The sequence below is a fragment of the Homarus americanus genome, unplaced genomic scaffold (assembly GCF_018991925.1).
Source record: "Homarus americanus isolate GMGI-L3 unplaced genomic scaffold, GMGI_Hamer_2.0 scaffold34921, whole genome shotgun sequence".
NCBI classification, from domain to species: Eukaryota; Metazoa; Arthropoda; class Malacostraca; order Decapoda; family Nephropidae; genus Homarus; species Homarus americanus.
In genome coordinates, this window is record NW_024741901.1 from 19,041,360 (window position 1) to 19,063,661 (window position 22,302).

The 22,302-nt window shown below is 37.6% G+C and overlaps 2 protein-coding genes across 8 annotated transcripts in view; one reads left to right on the forward strand and one right to left on the reverse strand.

The window, feature by feature from the left end:
- The window catches only part of LOC121876332 (organic cation transporter protein-like), a 50,170-nt gene extending 38,690 nt beyond the window's left edge, over positions 1-11,480 (reverse strand). For 3 of the 7 annotated variants that reach the window (XM_042381398.1, XM_042381402.1, XM_042381403.1), the window contains exon 1: positions 6,263-6,367. Coding sequence is in view for 2 of the 7 variants with exons in the window: in XM_042381397.1 (XP_042237331.1) it covers positions 6,263-6,413 (151 nt within the window). In the remaining 5 variants the exon portion in view is untranslated. Of the gene's footprint in view, positions 1-220; positions 267-6,262; positions 6,433-11,418 lie in introns of those variants that run through there. The other 4 variants (XM_042381397.1, XM_042381399.1, XM_042381404.1 and 1 more) reach the window with 4 other exon arrangements.
- Positions 11,481-15,492: 4,012 nt separating this feature from the next.
- Positions 15,493-21,809, forward strand: LOC121876189 (beta-1,3-galactosyltransferase brn-like). The gene is made up of 2 exons (XM_042381153.1): positions 15,493-15,624; positions 20,572-21,809. The coding sequence occupies exon 2, from the start codon at positions 20,594-20,596 to the stop codon at positions 21,641-21,643; it is 1,050 nt and encodes a 349-aa protein (XP_042237087.1). The 5' UTR covers positions 15,493-15,624; positions 20,572-20,593; the 3' UTR covers positions 21,644-21,809.
- Positions 21,810-22,302: the final 493 nt, after the last annotated feature.

The following is a 22,302-nucleotide window of genomic DNA, read 5'->3' on the forward strand; positions in this document are numbered from 1 at the left end:
ACGTCACTAGCAACCCATTTACACTCGCTTTAGAAATTGGAATCTGCACCAGACTCGACAGTTGATGCGCCATCCCGAGAACAACAGATGACACACTGCCACCCTCACTTAACAATCATAAACGAACAAACCAAAAATATTAGTTACAGTATTAAATCATTTCCATTAAGCTTTCCATTATCTTTACTTCACATGTCACTAGAGACTCGTTTACACTCACCTGAGAAGTCGTAATCTGCAGCAGTCGGCTGCTTTCTCGTCACTCACTCAGAAAGACTGAGCGGGCGAGCGTGACTGCGTGAGTGAGCAGCCACGGTGGCGTCTCTGGTGAGCAAATAACGCATTTGTTTGTCATGGCAGTACATTTGAAATATTTCCTGCCCGATTTCCTTTGCGAAAAAAAAAATTTATCGCTATATATAGGAAAATGTCGATAATTTGGGTAACCGCGATATAAAAAAAAATCGTTATATAAAGTCGCGATATATCCTGACCCTACTGTACACATATTACACTCAATTCAGACGTTTTCTAGCATTTTTGTCTAACATGACAATCATCTCACAGCAACCTTGTACTGTAGTTCATTTGGAAAAGCTCACAAGAAATTTAGTATACTCTACTGATTTGATCACTTTATCTGACATTGTTCACCCAACATGCATCTAAACTTTATGGATGTGAATGGAAGTGTTGAGTCAATTGCAAGGGGTTGGCACATGGATTATTTGACCATGTGGGGCACTGTTTAGGCCTCGGCAATATCTTGAAACTAATAATCAAAAGCAAGATAATTATAGTACTTACATACGTTACTAGTAGCATATTGAGTTGTTTGCTTAAATCACCAAGAGTATTATATGCCTACATGTAAATCACCAAGAGTATGTTATGCCTACATGTAAATCACCAAGAGTATGATATGCCTACATGTAAATCACCAAGAGTATGATATGCCTACATGTAAATCACCAAGAGTATGATATGCCTACATGTAAATCACCAAGAGTATGATATGCCTATCTGTAAATCTCCAAGAGAATGATATGCCTTCATGTTAATCTCCAAGAGTATGATATGCCTACATGTAAATCACTAAGAGTATGATATGCCTACACTTAGGTCTCCAATAGGATATGTCTGCACTTGAATCGCCAAAAGTACTACCTTATGCTCAAATTTCCATAGTGATAAACCTACACTACACTTGCAACAGCATAAGTAAAATAAGCCTCCACTTAAAATGCCATAAATAGAAGAAGCCTTTACTTACATCACCACAAGAATGATAACCTTCCTTTTACAACTCCAAAAGTATGAACGCATTTACCTAAATTTTCAAGACTGTGATATGCATTTAAATTTAAAAAGCATAGTTAAATAGTTAATGAAAACCTTGTATGACTCGGCATGTATGAGTGATGTATCTCCTTGGTCCCTTTGTAATGCTCGGTAAAAGGGATGTACCTAAACCTTATCTTTTCTGTAAACATTCACAGGTGTCTTTAAAAGTTTTACTTGATAAGTAAATAATAAATGATAAGCCACATTTCATATAATTTGATAACTTCCTATGTAAAATGTCAATACTATAGTATACTACAGTATACTGTACTGTAATAGAAATTAAATTAAAATCACTAAAAAACTAAATATGTTTTTGTATTGTCTTCAAAATTTAATGAAGATCAATGTTTGCTTTGTGGGTCAATTCTTAAAAGTACAGATACTCCAAATTCCCAGCACCATAAATGCCACAAAAAGTCAGTACAGTACAAAGGGTAAAGGTTAATGAGTGGGGTTAATGTCCTTCCTAAAGATGGTGGGACTTTCCTTTCATGAACAATGTGTGACTTAGAAGTCAACCACTTATGACTTTAGTCTTACATGTTCTATCTCTTTAAGACTACAGTATTTCCTTTTTAGGTGGGGTACTGTACATCATCTATGCTCCCAGGACAGTAAGAGAAGACAGCCCACAGTGAAGAAGCAAAGTGAAATAGATATGAAACATTCAAACAAAATGGAAATCCTGGCTGTCTATCTTACTCAATATACTGTAAGTTACAGATGGGTGGATATATCTGGGCTTTCTTAGCAATCTTTCTTTTATTATTCCATGAAATTTTTTCATGGAGCTTTTGTATGTGTGTTCCAACATACAGGTAAACCTCGAGATGCGATACCTCGTTCAGAGATATTTCACTTTAATGATGGCCATAAACGAAGACCATCTCGCTATATTCGATAAAAAAATTAGCTTTAACGATATCCATCAAATAGCTATCAATATATCTGGTTGGAATTTTTTTATCTCTAATGCAAACTATGGGTTGTACATACTCTAAATGATCAATGTCTTGTAAGGATTCCAGAAATTATATTTATATTTTTATACATCCAGCCAGTGACATTTTATAAGGAAACAATATTTAACCCTATGCACGACGCATCTCTACCTTCATTTGTAAGCCTACCAATGCACCGCCACACGGCCAACCCGCGCACTACAGCCCTTTGTTTGGTTCTTTGTTGATCGTAAACCTGCCGTCACATGGCTCCATGATTATCGGCCAGCATCGTACATTGTACTTATCAAGTTTTTTTCTTATATGGTGAGAGGACAGCACTAACATTTATACTGAACTGTGTTATGGTGACTGTGAAGTGATATTTTCCGTGTTTTTGTGACTAAGGTGCATCGACTGTTGTTTTGAAAATGTGAGCAGTGTTGGCAGCTATCACTGTTTTTGTTATTATTGTTCACTCTGTTTTTGTGACAAGTGCTTTTACTCTGTTTTTGTGACAAGTGCTTTTGCTCTGTTTTTGTGAATTGTGGAGTGAGCAGTGTAACTTTGAAAATGTGTGGGGGGCCAAGGCATCCAAGACAACCGTGTCTCTGAGGTGAAGCTTGACAGTGTTAAAGCAGCATGAGACTCCCCAGAGTGACATCTCCACTCCACCTACAAGAGTTCCCTTAGCCTCAAAGGGGACATGTGATGATGACCAAGCTTATTCCTCTGGATGTATTGAGTGTTGTTTAATTGTTTTGTACTGATAGTAGTATTGTAGGAATTGTTTTGTCAGTGATACATGTGTGTTTGGGGATTGGATGGGAACGTATCCCATTGAACCCCATGTTATAATGCTCCCTATCTACGATAATTCACCTAGCGATGGGTTTATCAGGAACCTAACCCCATCGTATCTCGAGATTTACCTGTACAGTACTGTAGTTGAGAATGGAATACAGTATGGTTAGCATGTAGAAATACAGTACAGTAATGAGTTATATATATCTATCTGTGTCTCACTAGCAATGTTTCTCTGCAATACATTTGATGGTGGTTAAAGGAAAGTAATTTTCCACTTAACTACCTAACAGCATATCTAAAACTGTCTCATAGGTTCTATGTAATAAAAATAAATTTTACAGAATTGATCTTCCTGTATTTAAAAATAAATATCAAATTCATTTTTCATAATGGTAAAGCCATTCCCTCTCCCCAAATAAAAATTAAATGCTGCACATCAAACATTATCCAGTAAGTACAGTACAGTGAACCCTCACTTTACGCGGTCAATTGAACCCACGGCGGCCCGCGTAAAGCGAGAAACGCGTAAAGTGAACAACATAACATATGCGATTAATTGAAATAGAGACCGGGCCGACCCCAAAACTCCACTTTTTCCCGACACAATACGTACGTTTTAGTAAAAATAACATCTTAACTTTATGATGGTATGCACACACACATAATATAGAAGGGAACAATCAATAAGAGAATAATATACTGTAGGTTAGGTTAGAAAAATAAAGTTTAGGGTTAACACTTACGTTAGTAGAAGAGATGGGTCGGCGTACAGGAATGGAGGCTGGTTCCGAGGCAGAGGGCAGGCTACTGGCCCTCAGGTGAGTCTTCATCACTGTCATCCACACTTATTAGTGCCTCCCTGACAAATCCCTCAAAGTCACCATCGCTGTCTCTGTCACTATCACTGGCTTGGGCTTGATCATAGAAGCACCTGTAGACTTTGTGATGTTCATGTGCTCCTTTATCTTGGCTGCATCCTTCTTAATTGTCCGGATCGTAGATTCGTTAACACCATGCTGTCGCGCGAGATCAACCTGTCTTGTTCCTTTCTCCAACTCTTGGATGATCTTGTATTTAATTTCGTAGCTTAGGGAACATCGTATCTTCTTTGGCTTAGGGCGGCTGGATCCAGGTAATGCAAGGTTTCCTTGTGGTGGTGGTGGTGGTCCGGTGGAAGCCATTCTTATGGAACAATGGATACCGATATATACGGTGTAGCCGGGAAGGGTGTAACTGACGCGGGTAGGTCAAGGGGCTTGAACGCTCCCGCGGCAGGGCACGTCATAGTACATTAAACCAATCACAGCTAGCGGGGAGGGAGGTAAGGATGCTTGGCCCAATCATAGTCCGATACGTCATATGATGTCACCGATAACTCAACAAAGACATACGCAACCTACTCGCGCCACTTACCCAATATAGCGGGATGGCGGGAGGTTTGAATCCAAAAATGGCGCGGCGCGAGAGGACCGCCAGCCGCTCTCCGCGTAAAGTGAGCATTCCGTGTTCGGCAGGGTACCGCGTAAACGTGGAAACGCGTAAAGTGAAACCGCATAAAGCAGGGTTTTACTGTACTGTATATCATTCACGCCAATTCATTACATCTCTAAGATAGTTAACAGATTTATATCTATATACAGTAATACTATACAACAACCTCTTTACATCTCCACAATATACTGTACAATACAGTACTGTACCAAGAAAATCTGCTAAAAGTATACAGTCGGCCCTTAACATACGAGGGTTTAGCATACACGGATTTGCAAATACGCGGATTGCCCCGCCAGAGGAATATTCTGTACAGTGAAGTAATTGAAGTACATTCAAATCGCGCGTCATTCAACTCGCGCGCGGCACCTCACACGGGACACTGCCCGCTCCCGCAACCTCACACACACACGCATAGCTCTCCCTCACTCAGTCAGTCTCGCTGTAACCACGCTTGTGTTGACATCAGAATAGTAGTTGCAAAAATATTACGTTTCCGTGAATGTATTATATCAAGCACAGTATACAGTATGAATAGAATATCACTAATATAACAGTATTTTAACCAAAAACTATTAAAAAAACGAGTAACATATCTTGAACATCGGAAGGTTTGGCAAAGTCTTTTGTTTTCGTCATGTATTTTATCCTATTTTACATTGAAATACATCACGTTTCAGCAAAACTACTATTTATTTCTGAGAATATATTCATTCAGGCGCAGTTTAGGTAAAATATACATGTGATGTAACATTTTATTAACTGAAAAACACGTACCCTCTAGCCCTGTTCAAGGAGAAGACTGGGAGGAGCTGTTTGGTTCTGAAGACGATTAAGGAAAATGATTTTGATGGATTTTAATGAAAATATTCAGAAATATGGTATCGTAGTATTTATTCAAGTGAATTAGGATAGAATATTATTGTAATACAACAGTAGTGACGATGTGGAGGAGGCGGAGGGATAGAGTGGGGAGGAGTGGTGACTGGTGGGAGCAGGGACGAGTGGAGATGCCAGCCAGTACATTACGGGTGTACAGTATTAATTGTTTTTATAGCTCTTTTTGCATTACAATATTAAATACTGTACATTAAGTTTCAACAAAACTACTATTTATTTCTGAGAATATGGAAATGTAATATTTTTGCTGAAATGACGTACGTATTAAAGTGGAAAGTGGGATAAAATTGTGACGAAAACAATGACTTTCGCTTTCTTTCGTTTCAAAAGATGTTACCGTAATTGCTTTTTGAATGGTTTTCAGTTGTGGGATTATGAGGCTAATGATAGGATAGAATATTATTGTAATACAGTACGGTACAACAGTTTTTTAACTGAAAACCATTCGAAAAGCGATTACGGTAAAATCTTTTGAACAACGAAAGAAAGCGAAAGTCATTGTTTTCGTCATGATATTAAACCACTTTCCACTGTAATATGTACGTCATTTCAGCCAAAATATTACATTTCCATATTTATTTCTGAGAATACTGTATTCAATGAAATACTGTATTGATGTACACATAAAATTAATAAGCCAAATCATTTACTGTACCTATATTTTTTCTGTGGCTATTTTCATTTATATATACAAATTTAAATTTGGATGCAAAAGTTTCATTATACAATAGGTACCATAAAGTATTGGCAAAGAAAAAATAAACAATATAACATACCAGTAAACACTGTTAGCAACTGGTGAAAAGCAAGCCATACATGAATAACACACAGGAAGAAAAAATAAATTTTCTGACAAAAGCCCAAGTGTCCAATTTTGTCAAATATGTCATCAACAGAGAGCTGATTCTTGAAGGAACATCCGGACATGATATAAGGTGTTGGGTATCTGAAATAAAAAATAAAGGACAATTATGTACCAACCGTGTTTGGTGAGGTGATGACACAATGAAAGCTTATATGTAAGGTAAAGATACTTTACGTTAGTAATCCACAATGGGAAATTAATAGCAAATAGGTTTTCATGTTTTTTATGGTGATTTAGAAGAATATGACCTTTATTTTTGGCACTGATGTTTATTATAAAGATATGTACCTGTACAACAGTTTTTTTTACAAGGTGGGCAGGCCTTAGAAGATAAGAGAAACTGAGGGAATAAAAAAAAAATTATATATATTTTAGCAAATTTATCATCATTACACTATACAGTACTGTACTGTACTTAGGAAAACACTATGAAAGGCAAAATTATGCAAAATGCATTCCTTGGGCATTTTTGTCATGTTCTTAAGGAAAGAAAGCTTTTATCCTCCATGGAGAAATTTTCTTAAGTTGGTGCTAATGCCTGGATGGTAAAGATTTTTTTATGCCATTACGAGAAAATGATTACTAAAGTATATATATACAGTATATTTTTTAATGTATTTTTTCCTATTATATAGGAATATGACCTTTATTTCTGTGAGAAATGCATACTTATGACGATATAATCCCTACACTAGCAACAATAATTATTTTTTCCAAACTGGGCAGGGCTTTGAAAATTAGGGAAAATGATACTGTAATTTATTTAACCAGTAGTGGATGAAAAATTTAATCTGTTTTTTTGTGTAGTCGGTATTTCGTCATCAATTCTCTTCTTGTTTTTGGTGTTTGTAAAGATGGAGGATACGGTCATCACCAGAAGGAACTTATGGAATTGGACCCAAAATTTCAGAGATGTTATTTGCATGGTTCTAAATAAGAAAATCTATACAGTATGACTTTATTCATTTTTCATTATTGATTACCTTTACTGTACTGTATTTCATTTTAGAATTTCTGTATTATTTTCGCCTTTTCGACTTACGACCTGGTCGTCGGGACGGAACCCCGTCGTAAGATGAGGAGAGACTGTAATGTGATGCACCCTTTTGGGGAAATTTTAAATTTCATATGAGGGCAAAGGCCACCAATGACCCCCCTTTCTGATGCCACTGAGAACACATCATAAAACTGATCATATAACACTAAAATTAAGTCTCTACATGCTTTGTACAGGGAGAAATTAAATATTTACCATCAATATTCCGCCGAAAATTCTGCCCTCTCGACCCATGTTGTCCTCCGCTCATAGACAAATAAATCCTAATTCCTTTCTAGCATAACTTGTCAATAAAAGATAGAGCCTCATATTGGGGTTTTTATTACCATAATCATAGATTTGATTGTCCTTTTCTTTTAGGCCTCACTATCTAAGTCATGAGCCTATAACCGGTGCAAATCTCTTTTTGTTTTCTTTTCACGCATATAGGATCATATACAGTAGTAAGATTCAAAATTCCTATTATGGGTTTTGATTAATTTTCACTATCTTACAAGTAGCACTGATTTATGGGTGAACAGTATGTTCATTTATTTATTTTTCTTCCTCAAGGAGGAGGACCGAGGGAGAAGATAGCCATATTGTTTTCAATGGTGTCCTTATCATGCTATGGAGGATGCAGACTGTCTCCAAAGAGTTCATCTGTCAACAAGGACTAGTTGGCAGGACGTGGAAGAGTTCAAAATTTGGCAGGGACTGACAGTGGAAAAGAAATATACGTTTCAATGCAACAACCAATCATACTTTTTCATCCACAAAAAAACATAAAATTACACCATTCCGCTGACGTAGCTGAAGCCCTCAAGATTCAGTATGTATATGTTGAAAGCTTCTACTATATTTAGTGTAGTGAAAATTGTACTCAGATAATGTACCGTACGTGACTGCCTAGCCAAATCTACGATAACTGTTTTTGGCCTCTTGTGAGTTTACGAGATATCCATTCAAAACTGAAGTTATATGTCTTTGATTAGCAGCCGTCAGATAATCTGATGATTGTATTGAAGTGATTGTCATTTTTGTATTAAAGAAAGTCATTAATCATTGATCAGAACCTGTCAAAGCCTCCAGCCCTGAAGTTTAACAGCCATGGGTAATTCACTTCATATGTTTTAAACTCTGACTGCACAAGAATTGGGTATGTCAATCTGAGTATTTGTGACCAATTTAATTGACGCATTTCAAGTTTAAAAACTGATTAAATTATAAGGAGTAGCCTTAAGAATTGATGTAGACCAATAGCACTAATTTTCATAAGCCACTGTGTACCGTAACGGAGACCGATAAATATGTCCATAAAAATCCTGACTATGTAACCCTGGGGTATAAAATAAGAGGGCGCATGAACTCTTTTTATAATATGTATGTAACCATGCCCTTAAGAAAATAAAACAAAAATTAAAACATACATCATCAGAGACATATCACAAACCTTTCCATCACATACAACACGCACATATACCAAGTAAAACTGACACCTACCAACACATATTCAAACAAAAAGACACGGCTAGAAAAAAAAAATCAAATAAACTAGTCACCTGACCGGCCATTTCATCTGGACTGTCAGTACCTAACTCACTATCATATCACTCACTCATACCATAATTCATCCCAAATAAAACAACAAGAAGAAACCAAAATACCAAGAACAAGAAGCACACAAGAATAACAAGAAAAGAAGAAACAAGAACATCAGATTAGTTGTAGCAAGAAAGAAGACCAAGACTAGAAGAAGAAACCTCAAGAAGAAGAAAGAAGACATCAGCTCCAGCCGAAATAGCCCAAAGGCGAAGTGGCCAGCAATCCCCAATACAAGCACATGAGAGCTCACCTAGAATGCCTTATTAAGTGAATATGACTTAGTTGAAATTTGTTGAAAATATCAGTTTTCCTGCTTTAATGTAACTTAACGTCTTGGGTATTAAGTGTTCATGCACATTTGTTTCCTTGCACAAGACATATTTTGTATGAGTTGTGTTTTGACTTTATATGACTTTGAGTGCCTTAGTCTTTGCATAACAGGCACTGTATGTGTTGCTGGGACTGCCGAGGACGGTCAGGCAGAATGTATTGAGGAAACCGAGATTGAGTTTGTGTGGGTGCGCCTCAGATTCAAATCGAGCTCGGGCGCGGATTCGCTGTGAGTGAACGCACACCAATGTTTGGATCCCAGCTGGCATAAGCTTGGTAATGGTAATTCATCCTGTATGTATCAGTCTGAAGTATATTATTCTCACTGAAAATGTGAATACCGATGTGTCCTATGTTGAAAAGAATGTTAATAGGTATAATATTAATAAGTAACGAGACTAAAGTTGTGTCATGGAGTTGTGATAAATGTGTGCCAAGAGTAACCCCGTATCCCAAGTAATGAGAGTAACAATAATTATGGTACACAAATATCAGCTTTGTGAGAGATTTTTAGAGAGTGCTATAAAGTACTGTATTAGTATAAGTGATAATGAAATGAAGTGGTGAAGATTCATAATTTTCATGTCACTCTTGTAGAATGTTACAGTGAGTTGTAGAATTTTCTAATGAACATTGCTTCTAATTAATTTAAAGCCTTGTTTTTGTTAAGCTGGGAGGCCAAGTGATTCTCAATATTTGTATCAGTGTTAACGTAAATTAGGACAAATCTGGAGTTAACCCAAAGGAGCGGTTCAAGTGTTTGTGTTCTTTAGAAGTGTTCCTATACTCGACTTCATTGCAATAAATACTCTTAATGTTTTTTGTGCTATCATTACCACTGCAGTATCCACCTTTTATTCTCCCAGATAATTTGTGCCACTGAATACATTAGAACCCACCACATTACTACCACCCAAGTGTCATGTTGCTATCACATGGTGAAGAGGTTAATGGTATGTTATACAGTATATTCTGATAGAAAAACCAGGGTGGTGGTGGCTGTTGGTGAGTATTGAAGAAGTTTCCTAGGTAAGCCCAAGATCAGAACATAACTATGTATAAGACAAGCACCTAGGGGAAAGGTAATAGAAAACAGAAAATACTTTGAGAACTTTATTTAGAAATAGAACGTTGAAACAATTAGAAATAAAAGGAATAACTACCATAAAGATAATAAGTAAAATAAAAAAGCAAAACAGAAAAGAATAATTTAAAATAGAAAATAAATACATATAAAAATAAGGGAAAATAAATAAATTAAAGAACTACCATAAAGATAAACAGAGAACACACACAGAAAAATAAGATAAAAAAAATAGAACTTAGAAAAAAAAAAAAAAAATTATATATAACACAATTCCCCAACATGTTCTTTCTGCTTAATTATGCCAGGTGTGATCCATTACCTGTTAGAAAGTTTGGTATGGATAGATAGGTTTCTTTGTTTAGGTTAGGTTCTTTTACCTTCTGTGCATTCTCGATTCCATTTTGCTTTTCAGTATCATGTCAATAATATTTCCAGAAATTTTGGTTCAATTCGATTAGTTATTCTGGTGCTACCAGTCTGCTCTACCTTTAACGACTATGCAATGATAGGGTAAATTTGCATAAGTGGTGTTGATTTTAGTATTTTACCCCACATTTTCCCTTGACTTCAAAGCTCTGCCCACTTTAAACAAGTAATATTGGTAGGTAATTTTATCGATTAAAATACTCAAAAAACACAAATATTTTATGGAAATGCCAGACGAAAAGTCTTAGAATAGTCTGAAATATGCGAAAAACGTGTTTATGAGTTAGGCCCACTTATGCAAATTTACCAATTGATTACTAAAATTGCCTTCTTTCTGACTAACCTAACCTAAAATAACCTAACAAGTTTAGCAACTTTGTAGTAAGTGCTGGGACGCTGGAAAGTTTTAAAAGGAGGCTAGATAGATTCATGGACGATAGAGAGTGGCTGCAACTCTCGACAGGAGCTGCCATAAACAGGCCAACCAGCCTATTGCAGACTCCTTATTTTCTTATGGTCTTATGACACCGAATCAAACCTAACCTAACTGACTCACGAAATGATGAAACCACTTATTTCTTACCTTATTGGCCTGGTTCTGGTTGGATATGTTGGTCTTGACGATACTTACATTAGTTCTTGCACTTAGGACACTTTACTGGGGTCGGGAGAACACCATTTGGGATAAGCTATCTCCGTTATACATTTGCGACGGTAAAGTAAATTAGAAAGTTATCTTATAATTAGACGTCTTATTCGAATATAATAGACTAGGGATAGGAATGTTGTGTACGGAACTGCAATAACACCTCAGGTTATACCACAGCTGGCCTACTGTACATCACTTGTCACCACAATAGCACCCAGCTTAGGGCCAGCTGCTGTTAAAGTTCCGGTGGCATCCAACACCTGTCGACTCGTGGAGATTAGTACATAATCCTGTGCGCCAGGTGATGGTACACGTCATATAAATGACGTCATTAAACTTTTTGATGTGACGTATATAATAATATTGCACTTCAACAGTGAGGTCTTTAAGCGCGTAACAAAGTTAGTAATAGACTACTTTTTCTTTATAGTCCAACAGCATTAATAAAATTCAGGGAGATAAATAAAAATCATTGGCGATACCGCAAAGAGGATAAAAGTATGACAATTGTATATAAAAATTTTATGTCATGTCTGTACACCGCGCATATATAAGTTTCTTTATTAATACAAGTGTTAGCTCTACGAATTTAAAACCATGTAGATGTTCATCTGATTGTCCATGCCATATATTTAGAATTCTGCATGTGTTGAGTGCTCGTCTAGTCAATTTGGGATGAAACAAAATGTTATAAAAATTATTAATTGGAATAAATGCTATTTACGTTTAAAAGCCAAGATAAGTTGCAAAGCAGTATAAACACACACTTGTGAAAGCCACAAAATGATCGCAACTTTTATCCTCTTCGCCACTGATCGGCACGTTAGCCGCTTGGGCGATCGGTCACGTCTCTGATTACTTTTCCTTTTAATTTATCTTCTTCAACAAAAGATCGGCTCGCTAGCCACCCGGGCGATCGGTCACGTCACTGTCACGCACTGCTGGCAAATACTGGGCATGCACCGGCTCCTGGATGTACCTGAACCCGCTCCAGTGTTGGTCAAGTCTTGTCTTGAAAGAGCTCACACTCGGTGCCGTCACAACACTCTCTGGTAGATTGTTCCAAGAGTTTACAACCCTCACTCCGAAAAAGTTTGCCCTCACAGTTTTCTGGACTTGCGGCTTCTTCAATCTTGAGCTGTGACCCCTTGTGGGGCGAGCGTCCGCCAGCTCCAAGTAAGGACACTCGACTGAGTAGTGCCCCCTGAGATGCTTATACACCTCAACTAGGTCCCCCCTTGCCCGTCTGTTGTATAAGCTAGGCAAGTTCAGGCGCTCCAATCTCTCAGGGTAGTCTGGTGGCCCTCCTTTGAACATTTTCAACCAACTGACAGTCCCAAGCATATCTCGGGGACCAGACGGGGTGACAGTACTCCAGATGGGGAAGCACTTCACTCTTGAAGATTGTTACGAGGGACGGACCGTCTAGATATCTGAACGACCTTCTTATAAGACTCAATAATTTATTTGCCTGGCTTACCTTCTTCTCGCAATGGCCCTAAAACTTCAGCTCATTGTCAACATACACACCTAGGTCCTTCTCACATTCAGTCTCAACTAGTGCAGTTTCTTCATCCCGTTGGGACATATGATACGCCTCCTTACCGTTGGTACGCCCCAGGTGCATCCTCTTACACTTCGTGACATTGAATCTCAGCAGCCATTTCATCGACCATTCTTGGAGCCCACAGAGATCCTTCTGCAGCTCTTCACAGTCCGCTTGGTTCTTAATTTCCCGAAATAACTTGGCGTCATCAGCAAACATTTATATGGAGGAGTGTACAACGCCAGGCATGTCATTTATGAAATAAACAAACAACAGCGGGCCCAATACACTGCCCTGTGGTACCCCACTTGTGACAGGTACGGATGACGATTTCGTGCCATTAATCACCACACACTGCTTGCGGTCATGTAGAAAGTCTTCTATCCACGCTAGGACATTTCCCCGAATTCCGTACCCATCCAGTTTGATTTTCAGCCTTTCGTGGGGTACACTGTCGAAAACCTTGGCAAAATCTAGGTAGGATCTGGTAGCTCAGAAGCAGTGTTTAAAATCTCACTAAATATGTTGTGTATTAACGAGTTGCTTATACAGACTCTTTTGAATAATTGAAGTTATTACAGTAACGAATGAAAAACTAATTTCTCAATTTTCAATTTAATTTGAGGAAATTGTTTTAGAATTTTTAGATTTAGAATTTTATATAAAGGAAGGAGGGGGGCGTGGAGATGAGGACCAACTGCCTATAGGGGGTGCGACCCTAAAAAGGTTAAGAACCAATGCTTTAGAGTCTAAAGCATGTCAGTGGTGCCACGTAATGGTCTAAGGTTTAGATCATTACGTGGCACCACTGACATGATCTTTGCTGCCCGTCAGTTACAGGAAAAGTGCAGAGAACAGACTCGTGACCTGTAAATGGCTTTTATCGATCTAACCAAGGTCTTCGACTCGGTCAACAGGGAAGCCCTCTGGTGGACCCTCAGCCGCTTTGGCTGCCCACCAAAATTCGTCGCCATTGTGAGGCAACTCCACGATGGCATGAACGGCAGTGTCCTGCACAACGGCACCCAGTCTGAGTTCTTCCTCATCCAAACAGGGGTTAAACAAGGGTGTGTACTGGCACCAACTCTCTTTTCCATTTTCTTGACTGTCTTCCTTACTCGCGCAAGTGCCAATTTAGCCGGCGGGGTGAACATTCAGTACAGGATAAAGGGGAGTCTTTTAAACATAAGACGACTCCAAGCAAGAACAATGGTGTCGACAGCTTCCATTACTGAACCTCAGTATGCAGACGACACCACCCTTGTTGCTCACATTGAACACGACCTACAGGAGATCCTGAACACCTATGCAGATGTGCATGCACACTTCGGCCTTGAGGTGAATGTACATAAGACTCAGATTCTCTTTCAACCTGCCCCTGGTTCAGACACACCTCAACCATCCATCCATCTTAACAGTACTACCCTCTCCAATGATGCCCACTTTCGGTATCTAGTCTCCCACTTGTCCACCACCGCAAACATCGATGAAGAGATTCAGCATCGGATTAGATGTGCATCTCAAGCCTTTGGCAGACTCCAAAACCGTGTCTTCAGCTGTAGGGAGCTGAAAGTATCTACAAAGCTGCACGTATATCGAGCAGTAGTCCTCCCCACTCTGCTATATGGCAGTGAGACATGGGTTACATACAGGAGGCATCCCCCGTGTTCGATGGGAAGACAAGAGAACAAATGCCAGTACAATATTCTTGCTGACACCAACTGTAAGAGCATTGAGGCTACCATTATCCGTGAACAACTACGCTGGACTGGCCATGTTACCCGCATGGACGATAGTAGACTGCCAAAACAGCTACATTACAGTCACCTAACGAATAGTAAACGTAATGCCGGCTGGCAATTAAAAAGGTATAAGGATAGTCTTAAGACAAACCTAAAAAAAATGCCAAATCGACCCCCTCACCTGGGAGTCGATTACTTTACATCATAACGCTTGGAGGAGCACCACACGAGAAGGTGCCAATACTTTCTAGTTAGCCCGACTGCAAACCGAGGCAGACAAGCGCCAACACCGGAAAGACGCTGCCACCGCTCCTCCCGCAGTAGATGGAGCCCTCCACATGTGCAACGAATGTGAACTACACTGTGGGTCCTATATCGGTCTCTTTAGTCACCTCAAACTCACTAACCTAGGTGACATCCCTAATACCTCATATCATGTATCATAGCTGAATGATCGTCATACTCAATTCCAAGTGACAGCAAAGTAGTTGTAGTATATACGTAAATAAAGAACTTGGTTGATATTTATGCTGCATAAAAGTAATCTGACCATACAGATCTATTGGTTTATATCCTGTACATGTCTCTGACTTGTAACTCTCATGTAACATAATGGATTTTTTAACTGCTGGTGAACAATGATACGGTATCTATGAAATTAAGTAATTGAATTAAGTAGTTTATATTCAATGTAATTCAAAGTGTAAGTACCTGAAAATGATACGAAGAAAATATTCAATATTTTAGTGGATGATAACTAAGGTAGAACAGTATTATGATGTGAGGTCTTGTGGGAGTACCAGCCATAGTCCACACTACTAGTTTACTTGAGAATGCTTTATTCTTAACAAGGTTAGCTAATATTAACCCATTTAATGACATATAGTGTATGAATTTTTGCAGATTGTGGTGGTTGAGGTCTGTCACAAGGAACAACTTTACCAACAATTTCATTATAATAAAACTTCATGGTAATCTTCAAGTTTTCGTTCTTAAATTTCACCAGGGTATCCAAAGTAAACATTTTAGTTTCTTTAGGCACATAAAGTTATAAAATACATAAACATCACCTTAAATCTATATTAAATGCGTGAATACTCATCTTAGGTAGAGTACTAAAGTCTGAACAGCATGAACATCAATTTGGAACTGTACTGTAAGTAATGTGTCAGTGTTACAGTGAGTGATAAGAAGTAGGTCAGAATTGTTCAAAATACATAAAAAAAAAACCATCGGAAAAACATAATTTTAACAATCTAAATACCGGAAGTAATTATTCATGACTAACCTGCCGCCGAAATTGGAAGAAAACGATTTTAAAAACTCGGATTTTCAATGTTTTTTTTTTATAGTGGACACTGTTGTAGTTTCTGAAAATGTTAAAAAATGGTTATTTTTAAAATAAACGTAACTTAACCTTTGTGGGTATGAAAAATAGACCTAACCAACCTAGCCAAACAAACCTAACCTAACCTTACTTAAGTTCCTTACCAGTCCCCCCAGGTATACTAAACAGAAAGAACTGGCTATGATATGGTGTAATTTTGAGGCCTTTTCTGGACGTGAGATCATGTGGCCTCATCTGTGCTTATGCAGCCCAGGCGGTAGAATGATTTAATGTGATGGCGGGAAAAGTTTAGCCACGGCATTGAAGAAGTGATGAACAAATTTCTTTCTTGTCTGAACGCACAGAGATTTCCGCAGTGTGGACAGTCTCTATTTAAAGGAATAATGCCGTGGTCTTTGAACAATTGAAGGGTCTCGTTGTCTTTATCCCTAAATTTGCGAATTATGTCCATATAAGATCGGCGACAACCTTCACACACCATGCTGAAAATGAAACTTCCGCGAGCCCGGGGAAAAGCGTCACAGCAGAGTGCAGCCTCATTACCGCCGGGAAGACAAATTTAGTGCGATCCTAGGCGCCTGATTATCTACAAAACGAAACATTTGCACAAGAAATGATTACCATATAAGAACATACTGATGAAAATGAAGTAAAAAATAAACAGTAATACAAATGACTCATCCGTGGGTTAGTCCTATATATTAACCACCTAAACTTACAATCCTAAAATTTGCTGTATGACCGAAACGATAATAATACCGGCTATCCTTGATCAAATTGCCATACTATTTACCGTTGTTGCATACCTGAACTACATAGGTACATATAGTCTGTTCACTCAAAGTTTGCAACTGTGGCCTAAGGTCAGTTTGTAGCAAGGCAGCTGATTGGTTTGCAGAAGGACACCCAAAGAATCATAAAATTTCTTCAATATTTAATCTATATTCTGAAATGGTAATCCTGGAGCAGATAGGTTATGCCAGAATGCATTGTTCGATTTTGTTCATTTTTCCCATAGATATTCTGTGAATAATAGTATGGTAAGTAATAAAAATGATATGACAATCCACAGAACCTAATAGAACCTAACCTAACCTTACTGAACTTCCTAGTTAGGGGGTGTGACCCCCTACCATATTAAACAGAAAGTACTTACAGTGGTCTCTCGGTTAACGAGCACAATCCGTTCCAGCAAGTTGCTCGTAAACCGAAAAACTCGTTAACCGAAACCATTGTTTCAATGGGTTTTTGGGTAATTGGTTCCAGCTCACCGAAAATTGCCTAAATTCAGCAAAAAAGGTAGTAAAGTACAGTACACTTACTCTGAGGTGTGTATGTAGAAGGCTCCTGGATGATGATGATCATCATGGGAATTAGAATGGGGGTGGAGGAGAAGGGAGAAGAGAAGTCACCCCATGCCACCATTTCACCCATAAAATTTTAGTTCACTTGGTGTAATTCAAGATTATTTTCTTTAAATCAACACTGCACTGCATTATATATTGTCAGTATGTAAAATAAATTTCAAAATGACCAATAATTTCCTTGCAAACACAGAAAAAAAGTGTTTAGTTGAAGAGAGTCTCAAGCAAGATGTTACCTCCACTGAAAAGAGAGAGAGACATAACACTTGTTTGTGTGTTAACAGGCCGGATGGCGCGCATGAAACTAGTTTCTTTACCTTCAATTATGTTAAATAATTGTTAAAATGATGAAAAAAGTTAATATTAAACTTTTAAAATTATTGAATAGTATAAACTTCTTGATATTTACTAAAATAGTATGGAATTTAAACCCTAAAACCGATTACTGTATTGGCGGACTAATACTACAGCTGGTGGACCGCCAAATGCAAGCGAAAACATGTTGAGGTCGGTTCGTAAAAAACTCGTTAATCGAGGGATTGCTCGTTAACCGAAGTTAAGAATCTTATGGAAGGTAAATCGTTAACCGAAATCTCGTTAACCGAGGGATCACTGTACTTTGATATCTGGTACCAAGAAAATCAACTTTCTTGAAGCGGCATGGTGTAATTTTGTGTTTTTTGTGGACATGAGAATACGCTCGGACCGAGCAACCCACTCGGTCCAAGTGTAAACAAACAAAGAGCAGACAACATGGGCTGACATGGCAGATTTTTTTGCTTTATATTTAAGGTAACAAATTATTTTTTTTGCGTACAAAGCACGTAGCGATATCATTTTCGTGTCATAAGATCAGTTTTCACTGTATTTTACCCTGCAATTTTCTTCATCGTTTATACCCTGCCCACTACAGGTGATTTATCATTATGATTATTGATAAAGAACTAAAAAATTAAAAATAAATACATATAATGAAACTAAAAAGTTGGCAAATCGTTTTTATTACTTACAATCATCCAAAGAACATCTGTGCAAAAAATTAATGATGTCAAACAACTTCTGGTGTTAGTCATCTGCTCAGTGTTACTGTACAGTGATCCCTCGGTTAACGAGCGCCTCGGTTAACGAGATTTCGGTTAACAAGTTACCTTCCATGAGACTCTTAACTTCGGTTAACGAGCAATCCCTCGATTAACGAGTTTTTTACAAGTCAACCTCAACATGTTTTTGCTTGCATTTGGCGGTCCACCAGCTGTAGTATTAGTCCGCCAATACAGTACAGCGGGGTATGCAATAACGAACGGATTCTACTACGAATATTCCTATAACGAACGGTTTTACCTATAAAATTGAGAATGCTATAACGAACAAAATTCCTACAACGAACAGTAATTTTTTATTTATTTATTTATTTATTTTTTTTACTAATTTATTGTTTTTTATTACAAGTATTAATGATATTCTTTATTTCAGGAGTTTAGATGCATATTTATGCACTTTCTTACAATTTTTACAATTTTATATTATGTTTTTCAGTGTTAAGTGGTTGTATTTGGGGGCCTGGAACGGATTAATCCTATAACGAACGAATGCTATAACGAACAAGGTTCTAGAACCAATTAGATTCGTTATAGCATACCCCACTGTAATTGGTTTTAGGGCTTAAATTCCTTACTATTTTAGTAAATATCAAGAAGTTTATACTCTTCAATAATTTTAAAAGTTTAATATTAATTTTTTTTGTCATTTTAACAATTATTGAACATAATTGAAGGTAAGGAAACTAGTTTCATGCGCGCCATCCAGCCTGGCAACACAGCAAACAGGCGCCAGTCTCTCTATCTTTTCAGTGGAGGTAACATCTTGCTTGAGACTCTCTTAACCTATACGCTTTTTTCCTGTGTTTGCAAGCAAATTATTGGTCATTTTGAAATTTATTTTACATTTTGACAATATATAATGCAGTGCAGTGTTGATTTAAAGAAAATAATCTTGAATTACACCAAGAGAACTAAAATTTTATGGGTGAAATGGCACCATGGGGTGACTTCTCTTCCACCCCAATGCCTTTTCTTCTCCCTTCTCCTCCACCCCCATTCTAATTCCCATCATCATCATCCAGGAGCCTTCTACATACACACCTCAAAGTAAGTGTACTTTTCTACATTTTTTGTTGAATTTAGGCAATTTTCGGTGAGCTGGAACCAATTACCCAAAAACCCGTTGAAACAATGGTTTCGGTTAACGAGTTTTTCGGTTAACGAGCAACATGCTGGAACGGATTGTGCTCGTTAACCGAGGGACCACTGTATTACCTCCGATATTTTAAGGGATAATAAGCTATGTTGATCTCTAATAATTTCCACGCCTGGGGAAGCAAATATTTGCATGTGAAATACACTGGTAATAAAAATATCATGAAGAGAACACAAACATAATGGACAAATTCTGGGACGTAAACTCCTCCTCCACCCTGTGACACCACGTAGCGTGGTGGAGGATGTCACTGAAATTTTCTGCTTTTTTTTTTTGCTCTTGTCCTTTTCCAAATATTTATGTTATCTGAGCATTTCACGTGCTATCTTTTGCTTCTCAAGTGCAGAAATTATCAGAGATTAACACAGAATAGTCATTACCCCATAATGTATCAGAATACAAATATGATAGATTAAATACAGTACTGAAGAACTGTTATGATTCTTCGGGTGTCCATCCACAAACCAATCAGCTGCCTTGCTACAAACTGACCTTAAGCCTCAGTTGCAAGCTTTGAGTGAACATACTATAAGAAACTATACTCCACAGCCTCCAGTATGTGCACCATATATCTACATTGTCTATATTCATGCTGAATTGTATCACTGTACAGTAGTACTGTACTGTACTGCTGAGGCCTCAAGTAGCTTTCATTGCTTAACTATTCACTTTTCAAAGTAATTGTGTAGAAAATGTTGTTTAGGGAACCTGGTTTTTAATCTGTAGACTTGTTAATTATACAGAACTACACTATTTTGGTTGGTAAACAAAATTCCAAGATTATCATTCATTTTGGGAATTAGTAATTTGATAGATACTTTTTCCTTACAGGTATCTCACAAGAAGAAGCAAAATGTATAGACGAAAATGTTCCGTCTCCTGGGCTTGGATTGTGAGTTTTTTGTTGTTCATGTATCTGACAGGAGTTTACCAATATTTCATAGCTTGGTCTTTTTCAAAGTATTACACACATTGGGGAACATTTCACACTCTACAGCCACTAATAGCACAATTAAAGGCTGGAGAAGATGTAGCTGTGAAACCTGTAAATGAGTTTTATTACTCCTACACATATTTGAATGTTGAGAAATGTGAAGCAAAGGATTCCATTCGCTTGATGTATGTCGTGAAGTCAGCTCTTCAAAATTTTGACAAAAGAATGGGAATACGCAACTCTTGGGGATTTGAAAGTCGCTTCTCAGATGTGGAGATCAGAACAGTCTTCTTGGTAGGCATGAAACCAGATGAACCTCATTTACAAAAACTACTTGCCAAGGAAGTTGAGGAGCATAAAGATATAATACAAGCCAACTTCAGTGACTCATATTACAACAACACTCTAAAAACCATGATGGGCTTACATTGGACATACTGCTATTGCCAAAAGGTAAAATATTTCCTTTTTGTGGATGATGATTATTATGTGTCAACGAGAAATATGCTTCGCTTTCTAAGGGACCCTGCTAACTATCCTAATTATCTTGAAAATTATGTTGTATCAGCTGTTAATGAGTACAAAGAATATTTGTATGCTGGTTATGTCTTTGAAAATGCACATCCCATCAGGTGGGTGTTTAGCAAGTGGTACGTCTCACTCGACGAATATCCTTATTCGGAGTGGCCTCCTTATGTGACAGCTGGAGCCTATGTTTTATCACGGAAGAGTCTGGAAGACTTATACTTCGGCAGCATATACACCAACAAGTTTCGTTTTGACGATATCTTCCTTGGAATGGCGGCAAAATATGCAAGCATCAAACCTTTTCACCATAAAGAATTTTATTTCTACCGCAAACTGTATGACAAGGAAGGATACAAGTGGGTGATAGCCTCTCATGGCTTTGATGATCCAAAAGAGTTACAGGAGGTGTGGAGTGAACAGAGGTCTGCTGGAAATGCATAGAAGTTGTCTCATACTGTAGTTCTTGCTCCTCAGTATTTTTTTTTCTGATAAATTTGCCTAGAAAGCCTAACTCAAGAGTTGACTTTGTATTTACGTATATTAACTTATAAGTGAGTTTTCATAACTTCATGTACTGGGTAGCTATTAAAGTTTACTAAATATTTCAGCTTAAGAAATTTTTAATTATTCTATACAGTACAGTACTTACATATTTGATGAGTATTTACTCAGTGAATCATTCCTCAGTCTATTTTTCCCAGAACAGTATGTTACTCCTGTGATAAATACAATACAGTTTGTAATTTTAGCTCCATTTTAAAGGTTTTGTTTTGAGAAAATTCATTTTGATAAAACAAATGTAGTGATTGTTAGTGATATTTAAGTCACAATGACAGTGATATTATACTACCAGATGAACTTTTGTTAATATTGCCACCCATATAATACTCAGTGTTTCTCACTCTTGTATTTTTATATATTATTAAGAGTAAATCTGTTAGTGATATAATTTACCTCATCTTGATACTGTATATGTAGGAGGGTGAGTGGGTCATTTTCCATTTTTTTTTCTGATTACTGTTGAATAATGTGTACATTTTGTTTTGATTTATCGTATGTTTTTGTCATCATGAATGGATCAGGTTAGGATGTTTTTCCAC

Bases quoted from the DNA above. Each gene is read 5' to 3' on its own strand.
- LOC121876189 (XM_042381153.1), top strand. From the start codon at position 20,594: ATGTATAGACGAAAATGTTCCGTCTCCTGGGCTTGGATTGTGAGTTTT.